This window comes from Otolemur garnettii, unplaced genomic scaffold (genome assembly GCF_000181295.1).
Source record: "Otolemur garnettii isolate 467f Iridium unplaced genomic scaffold, OtoGar3 scaffold00040, whole genome shotgun sequence".
NCBI lineage: Eukaryota > Metazoa > Chordata > Mammalia > Primates > Galagidae > Otolemur > Otolemur garnettii.
This window is the reverse complement of record NW_003852435.1, coordinates 313,641-335,542: the sequence shown is the minus strand read 5'-3', so window position 1 is coordinate 335,542 and position 21,902 is coordinate 313,641. Positions and strand designations below refer to the sequence as shown.

Here is a 21,902-nt window from a genome sequence, read left to right as displayed (position 1 = left end):
TTTAGGTAATTTTTAAAAATTATTTTTATTTATAATTGACACGTAAGTATACATATTAATGGGGTGCGAAGTAGTGTTCCAATGTCTGTACACACAGTATCATGATAAAACTGGGAGAATTACCAAATTGCCTTAGGTAATTTTTATAAAATGTTCTCAATAAATAATTGTTCTTATATGTATTTGCTACTTTGAGCATTATGTTTTGGCAACCACAGTAATGTGAATCTTCTGGGAAGCATTAGAAGAAGAAGAAACAGGAAACTTGAGGCATGACATCTTTTTTCTTTCATGCTAGCAGCTAGGAGAACAGGACAGTTGCTATTTATCTTTTAAAGAGCCTTATAATAGTCACGTGGGAAGTCAAGTGCTCTGAGCACCTTTCGGTTCCTTTTGGCTTTGTCCAAGAAAATAAAAGTATCGAGAAAATCCAACCTTCTATGAAATAACTGTTACTGGAAGGACTGAATTTTTAGTGGGTTAAATGCTATAAAATTATTCTTTACTGGACAATGCAAAGCAAGGAAAAATAAAAGTAATTATTGGACAGGAGCATGTTGGGTGGGGTTTGCACAGACTTGAATCGCAATGTCAGAATGTGGCATTGAAGGCTCAGTTTGATGGGATTGCTTTTCTTGGGTGACCAGATGATATGTTAAGGCAAAAGCAAGTTACTCTTTTCCCCCCTCAGGTTTTTGAAAAAGACCAAGCACCATAGTTCTCAAAACCACCTTCTTTTAACTCTGACCTTTTCTAAAATGCAGGTCAGTTCGTTTCCTCTAATGATTTCTAAGCCCATCGACGGTTGTAGACATCCAAGCACAAGTCTCCTTCTGGCTGCTTTTCTGAATTCTAATTGCTGAGCACATGTAGGAAGACCCGGGAATGCCAAATTATCCAGTCATTGCATGGGCTTACTTTACCAATGTCTTTTCTTAAGAATAGTCTTTATTCTTATCTTATTTCAAATGGTAGGGGGTCAACAGGGGGATGAAGGGCACTTCTTAAACGTTCGACAACATGGTAGACGTGAAGATCTGTTGTAAAATTTGAGGGATGTGCTTGGTATCCATGGCAACGAAAGACCGGCCAGCGGGTAAAGTTCTCTGAAGCCTGCCCAGATGGAAAGGGAAAGAAAATTACCATTGCAAATTGGGGTTCCCCTTCTACCTCCTGTCCTGGCAAATCACAGCCTCCAACGGTTTCTTAGGAAAGGAAGTTTTTACTTTCTAGTACCTTGCTCACTGTGGGGAAAATTGGATTGGCTGTCACTAAGCCCTGAAAGGCTTGGAAGAGTGACAGGGAGAGACACAGAGAAACCAGTGAGCCACAAGTAATTTTCAGTGAGAAAATCAGCAAACGTGAAAAGAAAAAATCCTCTTCCTTTTATTACTGTTGTTTCCTGGTATTTCATATTCCCTTTGAAGAGTCCCTAGAGACTCTTCTGGGCTTAGCTCACCTGGGTCCAGCAAATGTGCTGGCCTCCCCCTGGACTCCTAAAAGCTTTTCCTTCCTTAGAAAACAGGACTTCAAAAATGTGGCGCAGCTCTTTCTCTCCTCTCTCTCGCCTTCTTAGCTCCACATCATACAAGTGAAATGCAATCTGGCTTATTCAATTGTTGCTTTGATGAAACTGAGATTATATAGGCCAACGATAATTTTTTTCAACTAATTTTTAAATGAATTTTCAAAAACGTATAGAAGGCTTTGGTTTAAATTATCCTTAAAAATAACATGCCGTTGAAGTTATGACAACGTTTTTTAAACACTAATTTATTATTTGGAACAAAAGGCCATTTTTAAAGGCAATAAAACTGCAAGACACAGTTCTCTTCAAAAGAATGGCTCCTTTCACTGTGCCAACAAAGTCTGGTTTTGGAATGACATTTAATAAAAGTCAACCATCCTGTGAAGTAGTGTACGTTTGGCACGCCTGGTAGACCAGTTAATTCTGCAACATATCTTTTGCCAGTGGATGTTGGACCATTTCCCTAGGAAACCGCAGAGTATTATTGTGCTTTCCTAAGTATTCAAACTGGATCTGTTCACTAGAAAGACAAATTAGCCATTTCAACTCAACTAGTATTTGTTGAACTTGATGTCTGCCTAATACTGGGCTGATGTTGAGGACAATTTGGGCAGAAAAGGCATGGTTTGTGCTTGCGGACACAGAGGTTCTGGAAGATGCGAAGTGCTAATAAGTAAAACAAAGAAAAACGCAAAGTTGTTCATAAAAAAGTGACTGCAATCACATGATACATGTATGATGTCTGTCCTCAACCTTACTCTGCAATCCTGCCGCAAAGCAAAGGCAATGGAAAGGGGAAAAGACGTCAGCATTTCCCAGTCTACACAAGGCTCTACACGACAGAGTATGACAGGTGAAAAGTGGGGTGGTGATAAAAAAGCTAGGCCTTTTGTGCTTTTGGTAGCTTTTATTTATTTATTTGCTTTTGGGGGGCAAAGAGATACACTATATACTTTCATTTGTGTTTCTTCTTTTGTGAGATAGGAATCTTTCTCTCTGTTGCCCACGCTGGAGTGCAGTGGCACGATCATAGCTCACTGTAGCCTTGAACTCCAGGGGTCATGTTACCTTCCTGCCTCAGCCTCCTGAGTAGCTGGGCCTACAGGCCTGTGCCACCATGCCTAGTTAATTTTTAATTTTTTTGTAGAGATAGGGTCTTGCCATGTTGCGTAAACTGGTCTCAAGTGATCCTACTGCCTGGGCCTTCAAATGGTTGGGATTACAGGTGTGAACCACCACACCCAGCCATGTTTTCTACTTCTTATGGGTATTTTAAGCAGAGAAAAATCATGAGCTTTTTCTATTTTGTAATTAAAAAAGATAAATGTTAGTGTGTTCAAGTTACGAAAGTGTTTCCAGATCTCTCCTTTCAGACTTTACCCAATGGTATTTATTGTTTGACCACAAATTTCTCTATTGAATTTTCAGTATATTCAATTGGCATCTAACTGTGTATCTTTTTTTTTCTTTTTCTGAGACAGAGACTTACTCAAGTCACCTTTGGGTTGAGTGCCATGGTATTATAGCTCACAGCAACCTCAAACTCTTAAGTTCAAGTGATCCTCTTGCCTCAGCCTCCCAAGTAGCTGAGACTACAGGAGCCTGCCACAATGCCTGACTAGGTTTTTTTATTTTTTTCTCTATTTGTAGAGATGGGGCCTTGCTTTGCTCAGCCTGGTCTTGGACTACTGAGCTCAGGTGATCCACCTGCCTTGGCCTTCCAGAGTGCTAGGACTACAAGTGAGAGCCACTGTGCCAGGCCCAGCATCTAACTATGTATCTATGTATATTGACTTATGTTGCCCACCAAGTGTTTCACCTGCCTTGTTTCCCCAAAAGAAGGGATAAATATGTCTGAGATGTTGTACAAAAGCTATGGGTGAGATATTTCTTGTTTAACAGTATGTTGTTTTACATATATAAATATTATCTCTTGCGCTGGGAAAACAATAGATGTTCACTATTCCGAACATGATTTAAACACAAAATGACTAGACTGAGATTTGGAGGTTGATATAAAGTGTTAACTGTATAAAATACTGCTTATTAGTGTACAAATCAAATTACTATTTTATAATATAAACTAAAAAGTAATTAATTTAAAGTTATATTGTTAATCTAAACAAAAGCTAGAACATACCTCCCAACTAGACTATAAGCTCCTTGAGGGTAGTGACTCCGTTTCCATCTCCCCCATTGCCCCTCCCGACGCTGAGCCCATGAAACAGTGTGTCAGCTACTCAGCGTCTCTATGTCCGCTTTTTGCTCTGTGCTAAGATGACACTTACCTGGTCGCTTGATCACCTAAAGAGCCAATAAAAATGGCGAAAGCATTCACTTGGGGGTTACTTGTGAGGATTTGTGTAAACTTGGCAGGATGTATTCCATATCGTGACAGATTTGCATCACTCAAGACTATGACGAAGTACTCGTCAGCTTCTTCTTTGATGATCTCCTTGATGGCATGTTCTGTTCCTTCTAACGTGTGGTCCCCGCTCATGCAGAACTGTGAGTGGGCGTGCATGGTCTAGATAAGAGGTGTTGCACAAAAGCTATGGGTGAGATATTTCTTTTTGAACAAACATGATGATTTTTCTGTTGACTATGAGAATCTATAAATACCAATTGTTATGCATGAGTAATACCTCTCCAGATGAATTTTATTGAATTTGCACATTTGGGTGACCCAAGGTGTTATTTGTATTTGGTATAGACTTTCATTAGGGACATTCTAAAATTATCACAGGTGGTGCTTATTTTAAAACTCAAGCTTCCATTTAAAGTGAGAAAATGTTAAAAAATATAAAATGTGGTGTCACACTGGAGGATGGAGATCAAACAGGAGGAAGATGAGTAACGGGTTGAGTTTCCAGTAAACAAAGTTATAATACTCAACTCTGTACTGACATCAATAGAGGAAACTTACTTTAAATCATGGTATGCATGCTTCTATTGCAAATTTAAGTATATGAAACAGAATTTATTAGTAGGAAACATCAAGAAACACGTAAAATTGAGGACAGAGAGAATCCTATAAGGAGTCATTCTTTTCCTTCTACTGAACACTGTACAGGACATACTGTACCAGGGGATCCAGGTTGCAGAATTCTAATGGAATACTGAGTGTTCTAAAAATATGTAGGGAACAAATTTTAAACTGCATATGATGGAGACAAGTATTTTGGGGCACAATGGGTGTTTCCACAGTCTAATGCTTGAAGTAGATCTTTTTCCCCCTGGGTCTACTGCTTCTTCCAAGAACCTTTTTATTCTTTATCTAATATGTTAGAAGCTTTCATAATATAGAGATAATTGAATATATTTACCTTCAGAATGTCTAGTCTTTGTTTATTGTCCTTGGGGAGTTTGTTCATTGGAACTAGGGCAATGTTGTAGCCATCTCCAGAGTGTCCAACGATGTCATACTACATACGAGAGAACCAGAGAGTTAGAAACTGTTGTCCATTAAAGAACTGTCATGGGGCCTCCAAATGTCTCACTCTTTTGACTGTTGTTGTCTAAAGTTGCAGAAAATATGGTGATAAGAAGTGTAGTCAGACAGATCTGTGTTTATCAACAAAAGCAAACAAAGTCAGACTCGTTCATTTCATTTCTGATCCATCTCTTCTGTGACCTCTGTTCTCCAGGAGGAGGTAGAAAGTGTAATGAGGCCTCAGCATCTCCCCCAAGTTTCATTTTTAACTTTCAGGGAGGACCCCAAAATACACATTCTTCTTTAATAATCTCCTGGATGGCATGTTCTGTTCCTTCTAACGTATGGTCCCCGCTCATGCAGAACTGTGAGTGGGTGTGCATCGTCTAGATAAGAGATGTTCTCTTAAACGTAAAAGTAAATGTAAACATAACATTTACATGATCACGTAAACACACACACACACACACACACACACACACACACACACAGAGTGATGGACAGTGTTCTGGCACTTAAGATTCCAGCCCCCTGGTGTACGTGTTCTTTATGGTCTCCCCTTATGTGTGGACAGGACCTGTAAATGATGAGATATTACTTGCGATTTTGCTAACTTATATGGCAAAAGAGGGTTTGCAGATGTAATTAAGTTTATTTGGGTCTAATCCAATCACATGAGCCTTCCCCCCACTGCCAGCTGCTGGGGGCAGGGTAAGATTTAAAGCCTGAGGGAGATTTGGCATGAGGGAGTTACCTATGCCTGGGAGAGAGGGGACTACGGGTCAAGGATGTGAGAGTGGCATCTAAGAGACAGGGGCAATCCTGGCTGACAGCCAGCAGGGACACATAAATCTCTGCCTTAGGACCACAAGGAATTGAATTTGCCCATGGTCTGGGTGAGAGGATTCTTCAGATAGAACCCAGCCTGGCTGACACCATGATTTCAGCCTTCTAAGCCCCTATGCAGAGAATCCAGCTGATATGCCTGGAATTCTGAACTACAACTGAATTTATCAACTCAAAGTATTAAGCTGCTGTGTTTGTAGTAATTTTATGCCACCATAGAAAACATACAGCTTTCTCCTGCTGGAAAAAGTAAAGTATATATATTGTAAAAATTACAGAAAAGCACAAAAGAGAAAATAAAAATTACCATTAATCCCACTAAAGATGGCTAATGTTCTGTTGAATAAGCTCCTAGGCTTTTATTTCCTTTCAATATATATGCAAGAGGTTGTACATTCACATACAAACAAATTTATATCAATAAAATTTTAACTAAAAGGATAACATTGACCATGTAATTTTATAATCTGCTTTTCCACTTAATACTGGACAACATATTTTTCAATTTATTTTTTTAATTTTTTTGAGACAGAGTCTCACTATGTTGCCCTTGGTAGAGTGCCATGGAGTCATAGCTCACAGCAACCTCAGTCTTTGGCTCAAGGGATCCACATGCCTCAGCCTCCCAAGTAGCTGGGACCACAGGTGCAGCCACCATGCCTAGCTATTTTTTTTTGTTGTTGTTGTAGTTGTCGTTGTTGTTTAGCAGGCCCAGGCAGGGTTTGAACCTGCCAGCTCTGGTGTATGTGGCTGGCACCCTAACCACTGAGCTATGGGTGCCGAGCCATATTTTTCAATTTAGAAAGTATCTTTTTAATTCCTATCTCTCTATGTACATGAGAAAGTCCTGCCTACTGAGAAAAAACTAGAACGGGGAGTCAAAGGCAACTCTTTTACAGAATCTGGAAAAAAGTTTTGGGCCTCAGGTAAACTAAAATTGGGGCAGGGTAGTTCCTTCCAACTGTTGAGTTTGCCCCCAAAGTCCCTGTTTCCTCCTACCTTCCTTTGTAAGTTTTTCTGATGCTGATATAAAGACGAGAACCTTAGGGCATCTGGGCGTCTGCAAAGAAAATCCTGAGTGTGGGTCTGGGGCAAAGGACTTTAGGGAGCACTTGGAATAAATACTATGGGATAAAATGCTAAATAATCAGCAATATCCACCAACCAACCATCAATCAACAGATGGCTTCTGAGCACCTACCATGGCAAAAGACTACTCCCGGTGTTGTAGGGGAATGCAAGTAATTCTTTTCATGTCTGTTACTTTTAAAATGGTGAGTTCTTCGAAGGCAAGGCCATAGTTGATTTGTCTTTGAATTTTTAGTATCTACGGGAGTGCCCAGCATATCTATTGCACAAATGCTTGAAAAGAGTTTGCAATCCAGCTGGGGCAATAAGATTTCCTTTTGCACGTAGGCTACATTTTTCCACAAATAATCTGTTTGGAAGTTGGAAAGCAATTTTTTCCCCCTCAGCAATCATGGGATAAGTGGTGGTTAGCCCAAGCCAGCTGACAAAGAACCCATAAAATAACTGAAACCATTGCATGTAAAATGAAGAGAAATAGAAAAATTTCTGTTGAAGTTGTTATTGTGCAAAAATGGGAAGTCAGAAGGGAGGTTATTGGGGGAAGATGAGCTCCCTCGCAGACATGCTGAACTTGCACACTGGTGACAGATGTGGCGGAAGGTGAAGACCTAGGACTCATCCCCAGGAGGGCGACATGAATGGAGGCCCACATATGATGCCAAAATATGTAAAGGCTATATAAATCTAGCTACAAACTGTTAAATAAAATACGTTCTGTCCTCTTAACTTTGATAAATACACATTATAAATAACCTAGAAATCCAGGGCCAAATTTCAAATGCTTGGGTTCCTTGAAATTCTGTGCTAGAACTTGGCAGTGAAGCCAGCACTGGCCCCTGGCCTATAGCCCTTGTTCTCTTCTTACAGCCGGCCTGTCCCACTCTGTGAGTGCTTGACATACATGTGTGTGGACACCACATCCACTCTCCATCATAACCCTCCTGATAGGGCCCCTGGGCCACCTCGCAGACCTTAGGGGCTTATACCATTGGCCAGTCTGCTGCAGGAAGATGCATCTAGGAGAGAGGCCTAAACATACCCTGGAGACAGGTTTGGGGTCATTAGATCAGGATAGCTGGGGATCCAGATACCTGGAGCATGATCTAGGAACAGGCCTCATAAACACGGTCAGAGTAGAGTCATGAGTAGGGTGCTGGGACATGCCTGGCTTGGATATGAAAGAATTGTGATGGAAACTTATCAATATATTGAAAAAAGCTGTCAATGAATGCTTTCTAAGGGTATAACATGTTATGTAATATACGCATATATATACACATACATATAAAACACTTTCATATAATTTGCTACCATTATAGTGAAAAGGCAACAAATAAAAATTGAATAGCTCAGCTCTTGAAAATTGTTCAGCATTGGAAATTACTGGCTTCAGCATACGACTAAGGCTGGCCATGTGTTCAGTGCCAGGACTGGCACGTAAGTGGAGAAAGCCTGAATAATTCAAGCAGTTCAAGGGAGGGCCTAAAAAATCTGATTTGATAGTGGCCATGGCAGGAACTGTTTGTAGCCAAGAAGAAAGTTCTCCTGGAAAGCTGCAGGGAGGCTGCTTTGATTACAGAACTGGTGAAGTAATCTGTTAACCAGGGTCGTACACCTGAGGGAAGAAGATCCACTCTCTGACATAGAAGTGGGTTTCTCATGCTGGGCCAAGGTTAAGAAACTATGAATGTATTTGACTTTCTCCTCCATTTTACCTGGTGGCTAGAGTTCTTACTATCGGATAGCAATGGATGAGACTATAATCTTTGACCATGTGGTCTGTTCACAGGGTCAACCTCAACTCTTCATTGCAAGGAAAAAAGTTGTCAATTATTAAACAACAAATAGAGTCTTTATCAAAACAAGACACTGGCTAATTCAAACCTTTAGAAAGTGCTTATCTTGGCTTGGCGCCTGTGGCTCAAGCGGCTAAGGCGCCAGCCACATACACCTAAGGTGGGGGTTTGAATCCAGCCTGGCCCGTCAAACAACAATAATGGCTGCAACCAAAAAATAGCAAAAAAAAAAGCCGGGCATTGTGGAGAGTGCTGTGGTCCCAGCTACTTGGGAGGCTGAGGCAGGAGACTCACTTGAGCCCAGGAGTTGGAGGTTGCTGTGAGCAGTGAAGCCATGGCACTCTACCCAGGGGGGCAGCTTGAGGCTCTGTCTCAAAAAAAAAAAAAAAGAAAGTGCTTATCTCTTCTGATATGGCGGGGAAGGGACCTTCAGAAACATTTTAGCAACTATTTCTCTATCATTTATCTACCATTTGAATACATGCCCCAGAGGAAAAAAAGGATACACTTTTCCAGGCAAATGAGACAAAGATAGGTGGGCTGCAGACCTCCTTTTTCCTTCCTCCTTTTTTCCTTTTTTTTTTTTTTATGTGTGGGAAGGAAAGTGCAATCTGCAGAAAAAGCAGCCCTTGTCTGTGCTCAGGGAGTACTGGAAGAGCTTGAGAACATACCTAAGGGAAAGGATGGGGCTTATAAAATGGTTTGCAGGCTCTGTTCTCAGCTTCCAGATGGGCTTGGGGGATTATTCTTTGTCTACAGAGAGGAATTCAAAGTACAACCAAATGTGGACCATTCTCCTGGTGCTACTATAGATCATTTTTTAGCTTCCATTAAAAACGATACTTCTCCATCATAATGATCTAGTATCTGCTATTCAAGGATTCTAACATGTCTTATGAATAGTAATTTGCTAATCCTCAAAACTATGTGGGTTTAAAGAAGAGGTACATAATCTCATTCACTTCCATTCTCTAACTCCCAATTTTGCCATTCACCCAGACTGGTTCCTGCCATGACCATCGTGACCGACTTGACAGGACCTTGAACACACTTCCATGGAGGACCCACAGGAGCCCATAAACAAGAGCCTCATGGTCTTTAGCAAACCACTTAACAGTTAGAGCAGGATTTTTTTCTGAGTAGCTTAACGTTTTTATGACTATGATTTCTCTACTTTTCAGAGCATCCCTGAAATCTTTGTGCAGTCTTACGTTTAGCATTTGACCTAAATATTAAGCCACAGTGGTAAAGACAAGCCTCAACTAGAGAAGACCAATTTGAATACTTGTTTGCTAGAAACTTGTTTAAATGCCCTTTGCTACATTTTCTTTAGAAAATCTCATTCATTTAGAGAAAGGCATAACAAATGAAAAAAATGCTGAGTTTTAGTCTAGGATACAAAGACTTATCATCAAGTAACGAGAATGATTTATAATACTTAGAATGAAAAGAAAGCTCTGCTTAGAACAAAGCACTATTGGTATTTTTATGAATAAGATTTATGTGGAAATTTCTATGAGGGAGGATAATTATTTACTACCTTCAGGAGAGGCTGTGTTGCTGCCAAGGATTAGAAGATAAATCTGTGATTTAAAAGGTCAAGAGAAGCACCAGCAGAACCCTAAGGTGTTACTTAGCTAATAATTTATAGTGTTAGCTGCTAACCTTTCTTAATCTCACATAAGTCAATGTGAGAGGAATAATAATGTTCTGAAAGGTCAAGGATTCTAGACTTGGCTCTGACATTAACAAGCTTTATGACTTAGAGCAAGTCACCTAACCCTTCCAAAGCTTGTTTCTACCTTGTAAATAATCTTGGCTTAGAAGATCTCTAACATTGTATGTAAATCACTTAACTGCTCTGACAAAGAGGGATAATCTGTTTTACCACCTTGCGGGACCACTGAAAGGATAGGACAATACATTTATTAATGACTACAATGTTCAATGTTTGTACAGTCTGTTGCAGTTTACAAAGTGCTTCCATGTCTCATCTCATCTTTATTCTACATACAACCTTTGGAGTTGGTGTTATCCTCATTTCACAAAGGAGGAAATTGATACTTAGAGAGATTGATGGGCTTTATTAAGGTCATAGATCTGGTGTTGGCAGAAGTGGAAACCAAACTCAGGTATTCTGATTCTAAATCCAATGTTTTTACGGCAGAGAGATAACCAACTCCCAACTATCCTTCTTCCCATCTCTACTCAAGCTTCTGAATGGTTGGCTTGGTTAACATTTCCAAATCAATGATTGAATCAATTCTGAATTCTTATGTAACTTTGAATGGATCAGACAAGTATGCACATCCTTCTTTGGTCCTATCTCCATGTAGCAGTATGAATTTCAAGGGCTAACTAACCAGAATCCACAAAGAATTCAAGAAAATCAATAAGAAAAGATCCAACAACCCCATTAAAAACTGGGTAAGAGACAGGAACAGAAACTTTTTGCATAAGGATGTTGAATGGCCAACAAACACATGAAAAAATGTTTACTGTCCCTAATCATCAGAGAAATGCAAACAAAACCACTCTGAGATGTCACCTAAGCCCAGTGAGAATAACTCAAAACAAAAGATGCTGATGTGGGTTCAGAGAGCAGGAAATACTCATGCACTGTTGGTGGGACTGCAAAGTAGGACAGCCTCTATGGAAAGAAGTATGGAGAGTCCTCAAAGAGCTAAAAGTACACCTTCCATTTGATCCTACAATCCCATTACTGGTATCTACCTGAAAGAAAAAAATATGTTTTATCATAAGGACTTTTGCACTTGAATGTTTATAGCAGGACAATTCACAATTGCAAAGATGAGGAAACAACCCAGGTGTCCTTCAACACATGAATGGGTTAATAAATCATGGTATGTATATGCCATGGAATACTGTGCAGTCTTAGAAAAAAGGTGGAGATTTTGTATCTTTTGTAACAACTTGGATGGATTTGGAGGGCATATTCCTAAGTGAAGTATCCCAAGAATGGAAAAACAAGCATCTCATGTACTCAGTACTCAATCAGAACTGGTAAACTAAAAACTACATGCTCAAGTGAGAGAAAAACTCAATTAAATCCAAGTGGGGGGAGGACGGAGGAAAGGGGTTAGGGTAAATTCTTACCCAACAGGGATATGGTACAGGTCTGCACACTTCCTGAGCAAAGGACACTATAACAACTTGGGCTTTAACCTTACAAAAGCAAACTACGTAACCTAATTATATGAACCCCCATATTAATCTGAAATTTAAAAACAGAGCTTTAACCAATAGGATGACTGATTTCCATTTCTAAGCCTGTGAAACATTCCTGAGGCAATAGGAAAAGATCAATTGTAGACAGTGAACTAAGTTCGTTTTTTTGAGACAGAGTGTCAAGATGTTGTGCTGGGTAGAGTGCTGTTGTGTCGTAGCTCACAGCAACCTCCAACTCTTGGGCTCAAGTGATCCTCTTGACTCACTTTTTCTATTTTTAATAGAGATAGGGTCTTGCTTTTTGCTCAGGCAGGTCTCAAATTCATGAGCTCATGCAATCCACCCACCTCGGCCTCCCAGAGTGCTAGGATTACAGGTGTGAACCACTGTGCCTGGCCTGAACTATTTTTTTTTTTTGAGACAGAGTTTCACTATGTCACCCAGGGTAGAGTGCTATGGTGTCACAGCTCACAGCAACTTCAAACTCTTGGGCTTAAGAGATTCTCTTGCCTCAGCCTCCCAAGTAGTTGGGACTACAGGCGCCTGCCACAAGGCCCGGCTTTTTTTTGGTTGCAGTTGTTATTGTTTGGCAGGCCCAGGCTGGATTCAAACCCACCAGCTCCAGTGTATGTGGCTGGCGCCTTAGCTGCTGAGCTACAGGCGCCGAGCCCCGAACTGAGTTCTTGATAGAAGACATTTTCCCGTAGGTGCTGGTTTGTGAGTCATATCTTTCCACATCCTTCTGGGAGTTAATCCAGCCTTTCTGACCAAGGTATCTTTGAGAAAAGCTTGTCTATTATGTCTCCTTTGGGTGGTGAGGTGCCAAGAGGAGAAGATGAGAGTACTTTATGTAAGTAATATACTTGCTCCTGAATTACAGTTTTTAAAAACACCAATTGGATAGAAATAAAATGGCTGTGAGAAATAGGGATAAAATATCAACAAAGAGCCCAAGTGGGAGTCAGAAGTTCTGGTGTCTCACTGTGTGATTGTGGGCAAAGCATTTAACCTCTTTGAGTCTTGGTTTTCTTATCCATAAAACAAAGAGGTTGGTGTAATTGCCAGGGTAACTCCCATCTCCCACAGCTTTATGAAAATTCAATGGTGCATCTAGGCATTAGAATGAAAAAGTCCATTGCTCTTCGTTCTGGAACCTCCTATACCTTATTTTTTTCTGTCAAGGGAGGAAGGAATCAGTGAGTCATCTAGATATATAACCCAGGATCAACTACACTTTTTCCAAAAAGAAAGCCCTCAGAGTCTGTATGAAATAACCAATGTTAGCCCTAGAATAGTGACTTTCTAACTCTCGTCTTCCTTTTAAAAAATGTTAGCAGTGGAACCCTTTCTCCAAATGAACTATCGCATAAAAGCCCAGCTTACGAAACATCACGCACTATCAGTAACACATGGAATTCTTCTAGCTGAACTGGTGATGGAGGTGGTGGGGCAAAAAGTGCTTCCCATTCTCCCCACCACCCTAAACAATCTTCAAGGTTCCTTGTCACACTGTTAGAAACCCTCTGCTTTAGAAGATGGTTTATCTGCCTTTATAGAAACGACAAATCTGAGGCCCTTTTATTTTTTTTCCAAAGTCAAATTTCTGAATAACTGAATAAATCTGTTTTCTGGGGCCGATATTCGAGTGTTCAGTAGACAACCAGTCTCCTAGCTTTGATGTTATTGAGCAATTTGAAAAAAGATTAAAGCACGAAGAGCTTTTGAAAAGAAGGTCTATTTTAAGATTACAGTAAAGGCATTCCCAGGGGCTCTGAGAAATCACAAGGAACAAATTGAAATGAAGGTAAAGAAGGGAGAAAAGTGCTCCCTGACTAAAATAAAATGGTGCATATCATCATTACTATTCCACCTTTCATTCCGGTGTTTGAGCCTTATATAAATGTTAAAAATCATGCTGATTATCAGATTAGAGCAGTTTATGCTAATTATAAGCAAATGGCACTGCTCTAGGCTTAAGTGACCGGCTGTGAAGGCTATTCCTGGGGATAACTGAAGTCAGCTGCTAGAACAGTTATGAGAAACTTAAAAAAAAAATCCTAATGGCTTAGAAACATATTTTGCCACTGAATTTACCTTTCCTTCTCAGTATTCTTGCTCGAGGGTCCCTGTGGTTTGGCATAGGTCACGATAATGTAGAATAAAGAGCACAGGCTGGCTTCAAATGAGGCTGCTGGACCTGGAGTAAAGACCCGCTGCTCAGGAGCTAAACCTAAGCCAAGCAAAACCCAGAGCAGCTGCCAAGAGAGACAGGGACACGTCCAGATCGCCAAACCAGGCCGGTGGCTTCTGAAGGTTTCAAGCAAATGAAGACCAGACCCCTTTACACCTGAGGGATAACTGCAGGAAGACAGCATGAAGAACCATCTGGAATGGTACAGAGTACGTTCCAGACAGGTACGGAGTCGCAGATCACAGAGCTGAACTAGAGATGCCACATGTGATATCGTTCTGGGCTACAGACTATAACCTTCACAGGGAGCTCCTCAAACAGTCTCCTCCTCGTGCAGCATTATCTATGTTCTGAGCAAACTAAACCCACTTATTAGTTATTCCTAGCCCTTACCCCTCTTTCACAAATGAGAAAATGAAAGTCCTGAGTTGAATATGATGAGATAACACAAGGATTCAGAACAGACGCGTGGTGTACATGCACCCAATGTTTCTGAGAAGATCCATGGACAGTGGTGGGCACAGAGGGGGAGCCTGGAGCTGAGAGGGTAGGCAGGGGCTTCCTCTTCCTCTAAGTCCTCTTGTCCTTTCACATTTGTACAGTGTGCACACATTACTACAGTTGAGGAATCCAAGGATACAGAGTGCCAATGTGGGCACTGGCGCATCCAAGGATTCTGTTGTCCTCGGGGCGGGGGTGGGGTGTCCTGGAATAAACCCCCCATGGATACCAAGGGATGCTTCTCCTTATAATCAGCTCTCACAGAATGTAAGTAGCTCCATCCCACCTCCTTCCTGCAGGACTCCCGCAAGGAGACTCCTCCTTCCCCCAGTCTCCTCTGGAAAACCTAGGGAGCCCTAGCAGAGACTGGGTGGCCTGTTACCACACAAAATCTCAGACATGTTGGCAAGGGTAGTAGGGAGATGTTACGAAGTCTCCAATGTAGCTGTTGCTGGAAACACGGAATATTGGAACGAGTGAGATGGCACCATGAGAAAACAACCAGACACATCCAGAATAAGGGTCATTCTATATGACAAACTGGTGTGAACACTCAAGAAAGTGGTTGTCACGGAAAGTAAAAAAAAAAAAAAGATATTGGCGGGGGGTGGTGGTGGCTGTTCTAGATTAAAAGAGGCTGATGAGACATTACCACCTAAAGTAAGGTATGGGCTTTGCTTGGATCCTGGATGGGGATAGGCTAGGGCAGTGGTTCTCAACCTTTCTAAAGCCTCAATGTATTTTCATTGTTAAAAAGGGGTCACGACCCACAGGTTGAGAACCGCTGGGCTAGAGAGAAGGGACAACGATAAAAGATACTTTGGGGACAGCTGGGAAAGCTGAACTTGAATCTGACATCATAAGGTGGTATGAGATTACTGATGATTTTGTTAGGTGTGATAATGGTATTGAGGTTGTGTTAGAGAATATCCTCACTCTTAGAAGCATAGCAAAGAATTTAGAGGTAAAGTACTACGCTGCTTATACATGTACACTTTACTTTCACATGAGTTAGATGGGAGAGGGAAAGTGCTGTAGATATTTGGAGAGAAACCTTAGGGAAGTGAGGCAAGATGTTAACAACTGCTGAACGTATGTGAAGAACATACAGGTCCTCATTTTACTGTTCTTTAAAGTTCTCTGTTGGTTTAAAATTTTTCCAAATAAAAAAGTTGGGAAATAAAGGGGAAAGTTTAAAAATAAAACCAAACAAAAAAAAAGGAAAAACAAACAAAAGAAGAGCCCTGGGGTCTGTCCTACTCTGTCTCCAACCAGCCTTCCGACTTTGGGGAGAGTCCTTTGTGCGTCTGGGTCTCTGTTTCCTGTTTGTGGAAGGAGGAACTACAGTCAATGACCTCCAAAGTGACCCTCGTTCTAATGTGTGTGACCATGACGAGGAATTTGCAGGAACAGGACTCCTGGCCCTCCTTGTTTCTCCAGAGACTCACCCAAGCACCGGTTTTCCTAAAAGAAGCTCTAATAAGGTCTTTCCCTTTGTTTGGGAAGATATACATTGTTTCTTAAGACTTTTTTTTTTCCTTTAAAAATATTCTAATAGAACCGAAGTGAGGGTAAAGGTTATGTTTACAAGTGCAAGAAAGTGCACAAAAACCCATTAAAATGCTTACCTTTAAAAATCTAATAGCATAAAAATGATAAAGCTCCTTCAAGCCCCAAGAAACTTTAGTTCATTTTGGTGTCTTGCTACAATTTCCTCTGGATTTGTCGGTCAGACGGTTGTCTTCTCAATATGCCTGTGGTTATACTTATGAAGACGGAGGAAGTTCTTTACACCCCTGGGGCAACTGAAGACAGTACCAGCAAAACGCTGCTTTAGGGACGATGCCCTGAAGAGTGTGCAAAAGGCTCTGTGCCTACACATCACTCACAGAGCCTCTATGGCAGCCGCTCGACATGTGGGTCGCCACCCACGGGAACAGTATTAAAGGGCCTCGGCATTAGGAAGGTTGAGAACCACTGCTCTATGGGAACCAGTGGTTCTCCTATGTCTCCCTCACTAGGTTCCAAGCTCAGCTTTGTACCTAGCAGAGTGCTCTGCCTTTAGCAAGCGTTCAATTAATGTTTGTAATTTTGTTGAATGTAATGGACTTCCAGCAGGCCATAGCCCAGCAGTTTAGTTTGTGACTGTCAATTAAGAACAAAGTGAAACTCCTTGTAACATGATCATTTTCTTGATCGTGCTCCTCTTTTCTGCGACACTTCTAGTTTCACTAATAGTTCCTCCAGATTACAGACTTTTATAAGTGAGACTTGGAAAAACAGAATCCTCTGTATGCACCCTGCTGTGTGAGATGCAGTGAAATCCTCAGACTGCCCTCTGACTATCACACCAGCTACCTGGAGGCATCAGAATGGCTCTAGCAGCTTTGCCACCTTCTGTCCTCTGTCTAGGAGGACAGTCCTAGAGAATCATTTCTTGGTTAATTCCTAATTTCTTGGTTAACTCAGTTACCAGTTACCCAGTCCTAGAGAATCATTTCTTGGTTAATTCCTAATTTCTTGGTTAACTCCTAATCAATTTTCTTTCTAAATACTTGGAAGAAGTAGCGTTCCACGTCGGAGCTGTTCTGTTCTCAAAGGTGTAGAAATCCTTTATCTGTAAATTTTATGTTAGATAACTACGAATTTCCAAATTTTAATAGTGCTATGTTTGCTATGATCTATAATAGGTTAAAATCTTCATACAGCTCAAAGACAGCTGAGGAACAGTGAAATTCCAGATCCATAGGAGAGGCAGATAGGCTGATCCAACTATTAGCAGACCCTAAGATTTTTAAAACACCTCGTAAATGTGGGTGATACAATGGATGTCTAACCATCCAAATGGTCCGATGTTTAAGAATTATACTCTACTTCATACTAGAAAGGATCTAAAATATTTTTAAATAAATATTTTCAATTAACCCATAGAAATTAAAAAAATACATAAAAAACAAAAATCAAGAAAAACATACTTCTGACGGGAGGGAAAGTCAGGGGAAGGAAAAAGCTGAATGCCAGTCTTCAAGAGACACAACAAAGTTGTCATAGTTGGTCTTTGATTTTGGCTCCCAGCTTCCTGACAACTAAACCAAGAGAGAATCTTGAGCACTTCCACGGCTTTCACTAATCACCAGGGGAAACACATTCCAGTTTTTAAAGGGAAACCAAGCTCTTCCCCTGGTGAAAGTCCCTGTCTCGTTTGTATTTGCATCCTGTACTCCACAGAGCCTGGAGACCTCCAGTATTAATTACCTCAAGCTGTCCTTTTTTAACTACTTAATTCTAAAAGGAATTTCTCACATAGAGCTTCATACAAGGGACCCTGGGAAATTCAGGGGGCAGAATCCTTAATAACAGGTCTAAAGTAAATGAAGTGATGGTTTCATCCAGCTGTTTTTGGTTGTATGCCTTGTAACATACAACAGAGAAACATACAACCGTCAGAGAAATGACTCACAGAAGCAATCTTGCGGTGCAGGTGGGATGTCAAGCCTAATGATTTCAGAGTGCTGATTTCTTTTCTTTCTTTCTTTCTTCTTCTTCTTCTTCTTCTTTTTTTTGATGGAGTCTCACTTTGTCACCCTCAGTAGCATGCTGTGGTGTTATAGCCCACAGCAACCTCAAACTCTTAGGCTCAAGCAATTCTCTTGCCTCAGCCTCCCAAGCAGCTGGGCCTGCAGGCGCCCACCACAAAACCCAGTTATTTTTAGAGATGGGGTCTTGCTCTTGCTCAGGCTGTTCTCGAACCTGTGAGCTCAAGCAATCCTCTGTCCTCGGCCTCCCAGAATGCTAGGATTATAGGCATGAGCCCCTGCACCCAGCGTGAGAGTGCTGACTTCTGAAGGACATGTTTGATCCAGAATAAAATCTAGAGTATCTGTGAACAGACTGTCCTTTACATGTCTACACGTATTCACCATTTCTCTCAATTGAACTTCTGATAATAACTACACGGCACGTGATTATATTCAAATGTTTCACTCTGGTAAGGGTAAGAGTGCAGGTGCACTTGTGGCTGGGATTAAGAGCAGATTAATAGGCTCATGTTGGGCAGTAACAAAGCATTATCAGGGATCCTTCTCTCAGCTCAGATCTCAGAAGTGGACGGTGTACAGAAAACCGAGCAATAGCAAAATGGAGATGGCTTAAATGGGAGGTGTCTTTTCTCCCAGGGTAGTCCTCTTATTTATTAGCTGGGAGATGTCTATGACCATATAAGTCATACCACATGGAAAGGGAAAGTGATGCTTAGACCATGGTCTTGAGGGTGGATTCAAACCTTGGAAGGCTGCCTGGTAGGCAATGGGGCAAAATGGGAAATTAGGATAAGGACTGAAGGCTCTGAGAAGTCTGGGAACAGACTTGGGGTGCTTTTAAGTGTCTGGTTTCCCCCCAACTTTATGGCTAACATTATGCGACTTGTAAAGTGTAGTGCTTTCTTCTATAGTCACTGATACCTTAAATTATGGTATTACTTTCTGCTTATTAAAGCAGGCAAAACAGAAGCTTCATTTTCTCTGCACTGATAAGTGACAGAGAGAGGATGAAGGTTTTTGTCCACTCTGGATGGAGTCTCCATGCACCTATACATCATCAGGCCCTAAGTCAGGCTGACTCCAGGGTGGATGTGGTCAATGACGCCTCTCAGCATCCTGAGATCATGCCATTACCTTGAACTTCTCCTCATAGTTCTCGAAAGCTTCCATGACCATACACACAGCCTCCATTGAGCGCTGAAGCCGGCCATCTACCCCGTTGAATCGGTACATGCTACCAGACACATCCACCACGAGGCGCAGACGTTTGGGTTTCTGTTGTGGGCTGCCCAGCTGAGGGAAAGAATGACGGAGAAGCCTCGTGAGCCAGCACACCACCCGTGGACACTGTCCTGAAGCTCTCATATAGCCTCAGAGTGCTAACCATGAAGTGGGCAGAACAGCTGTAGGCTCAGCCCTGCACATGGCTTCCTAGCAGGTGGGAAGGCATCCACAGACTGCATTTCAGTAAATAGAATTTCAGATTTGTGCTGGTATTTGGGGCTATATGGAAAAGATTTCCCTTTGAAACATAGTCCTTGTAAGGCCCGCTAGTAAAATTGCCTTACTGAGGCTGATGCCTTAAGAATAATATCATGTCTTATTTTTTTTAAATGCATACCTTAAAGTTTTATTTATTTATTTATTTATTATCCTTTGAGATTCATTGAGGGTACAAAGAATTAGGTTACACTGATTGCATTTGTTAGATAAAGTCCCTCTTGTAATTGTGTCCTGCCCCCAAGGAGTATTCCAAACACCATGATCCCATCCCCTTCCCCCCTCTCCCTGCTCCCTCATTCCCCTTCCTCTCCCCCCTTTGTATTAGCTTATCTGCTGCATTCATATTAGGATTGAGTACGCTGGATTCTTGCTTCTCCACTCTTATGAGGCTTTACTAAGAAGAATGTGTTCCACCTCCATCCAGGTTAATACAGAAGATGTAAAGTCTCCATCATTTAATATGATTTCTTAAAAATAATAATCTAGAGAGATCTAAACTGCAACATGTCATTGTCACCTCATGACTTAGAGTAACTCTAGTAAGAGTTTACGTTATTTTTGAAAGAAGCCCACATCAATTTTACTTATACTTGTTGTCTAGTAACCTGAAAATCATTTCCACATACGCCAAGAGAAATGTCAGATTCCAAAACAGAGCTATATGAGAGGGGTTCTAGCAAAGATTTAAGAAGAAAAATTTTTTTATTTTTTGAGACAGAGTTTTACTGTCACCCTTGGTACAGTGTCGTGGTGTCACAGCTCACAGAAACTTCAAACTCTTGGGCTTAAACAGTTCTCTTGCCTCAGCCTCCCAAGTAGCTGGGACTATAGGCACCCATAACACCCGGCCATGTTTTGGTTGTAGCTGTCACTGTTGTTTAGCTGGCCCAGGCTGGGTTTGAACCTTCTAGCCTCAGTGCATGTGGCCAGTGCCTTACCCACTGAACTATGGGTGCCACCAAGGAAAACTTTTTTAAAATGTCTTTTGTCTTGGCCAGGCACGGTGGCTCATGCCTGTAACCCTAGCATTCTGGGAGGCTGAGGCCAGTGAATTTCTTAAGCTCAGGAGGTCAAGACCAACCTGAGTAAGAGCAAGACTCTTTCTCTATTAAAAGTAGAAAAGCGAGCTGGGCATAGTGGTACTCGCCTGTAGTCCCAGCCACTCAGGAGGTCCAGGGTGACAAAATGAGACCCTGTCTCAACAACAACAAAAAATGTCTTTTGTCTTCAGTAAGCTTTATTTTTCCCCTTCTTCTAGTTACTGAACTATGGCTTCTCTTTCCTTAGCAGTGAAAAGCAAGAAAGGGGCATCTACCTGCTACCTAGAAACAATTGTAAATTAAAAGGTGAAAAGAGATTCAATTTGATTTTGGACCTATGAATGTCAATTGTCGATTAAAAATAAAGTTTGTCAGTTTACTCACAAAAAAAGAAGAAAAATTCCTGATTTTTTTGTTATCACATATTTGCTGACATGTCTGAAAACTAATGCGCAGAGTTAATAATTTTGAGAAAATACTGTGGGCATTAAAAAGTAATGATTCGAGGCAAAATTTAACATATTTCCCAAAAACTTGGTGAGTCTGCCCAAATTAATAACACTGCCATATATGTTTCCATGACTACTCACAATTTCAGATGTATCCAAATGCATTTGTTGACCACAATGAGTCAGTAAAGAGAGCAGTTGTTGACTCATGCCAATAAGAACTCCCCAAATTGCCACCAGCTCCTCTCTAAATAAACATTTAAATGCAGAGACTCCCCCTCTCCCACCACTCCCTGCAACCTCAGCACTCAGTGGCTGCTCAGCAATTCTGGTTATTCTGGAAGATAGGTGATCAGATCATGGAGTTCTCCAGGAGACTCATTATTTTATCCTGTTGCCATTTTTTTGCCATTGTATTGGAAATACTTTTCAATTATAGCTGTGTAAAACTTTACAAATTATAATTATTGTTGTTCAAGGAGATTTACTTATTTCTTAAAATTTTCTCTCCCTGTATGATGAACACAGACAGCTCTTGGGTCTTAGAAAGTTACCCCCGAATATGCTGCTTTGACATGTGGGCTGGAGTAACTGTTTTCTCACTCTGAGTTACACCCCTGTTACGTTTGCCTAAACTCCACTCATTCCTTTGTAAATGGCCTTTGTACAGACCATTCCTTAAGTTACCCAGTTTGGGCATGTCTTATGTTTCTTGCTGAGACCTTGACTTCTATAATGAATAGTATGTATTTTTGTTTCTTCTTCTTTTTTTAATAATGCTTTTCCTTGTTTGTCATT

At 41.1% G+C, this 21,902-nt stretch overlaps 1 protein-coding gene across 1 annotated transcript in view; it reads right to left on the bottom strand.

The window, feature by feature from the left end:
* Positions 1 to 928: 928 nt before the first annotated feature.
* Positions 929 to 21,902, bottom strand: part of LOC100961950 (von Willebrand factor A domain-containing protein 8) — a gene marked incomplete at its 5' end in the record, with an annotated part of 309,966 nt that continues 288,992 nt past the window's right edge. The window contains 4 exons of the mRNA XM_012805376.2: positions 929 to 1,113; positions 3,817 to 4,055; positions 4,855 to 4,953; positions 19,247 to 19,405. Coding sequence (XP_012660830.1) covers positions 1,005 to 1,113; positions 3,817 to 4,055; positions 4,855 to 4,953; positions 19,247 to 19,405 — 606 coding nt within the window. The remainder of the gene's footprint in view (positions 1,114 to 3,816; positions 4,056 to 4,854; positions 4,954 to 19,246; positions 19,406 to 21,902) is intronic.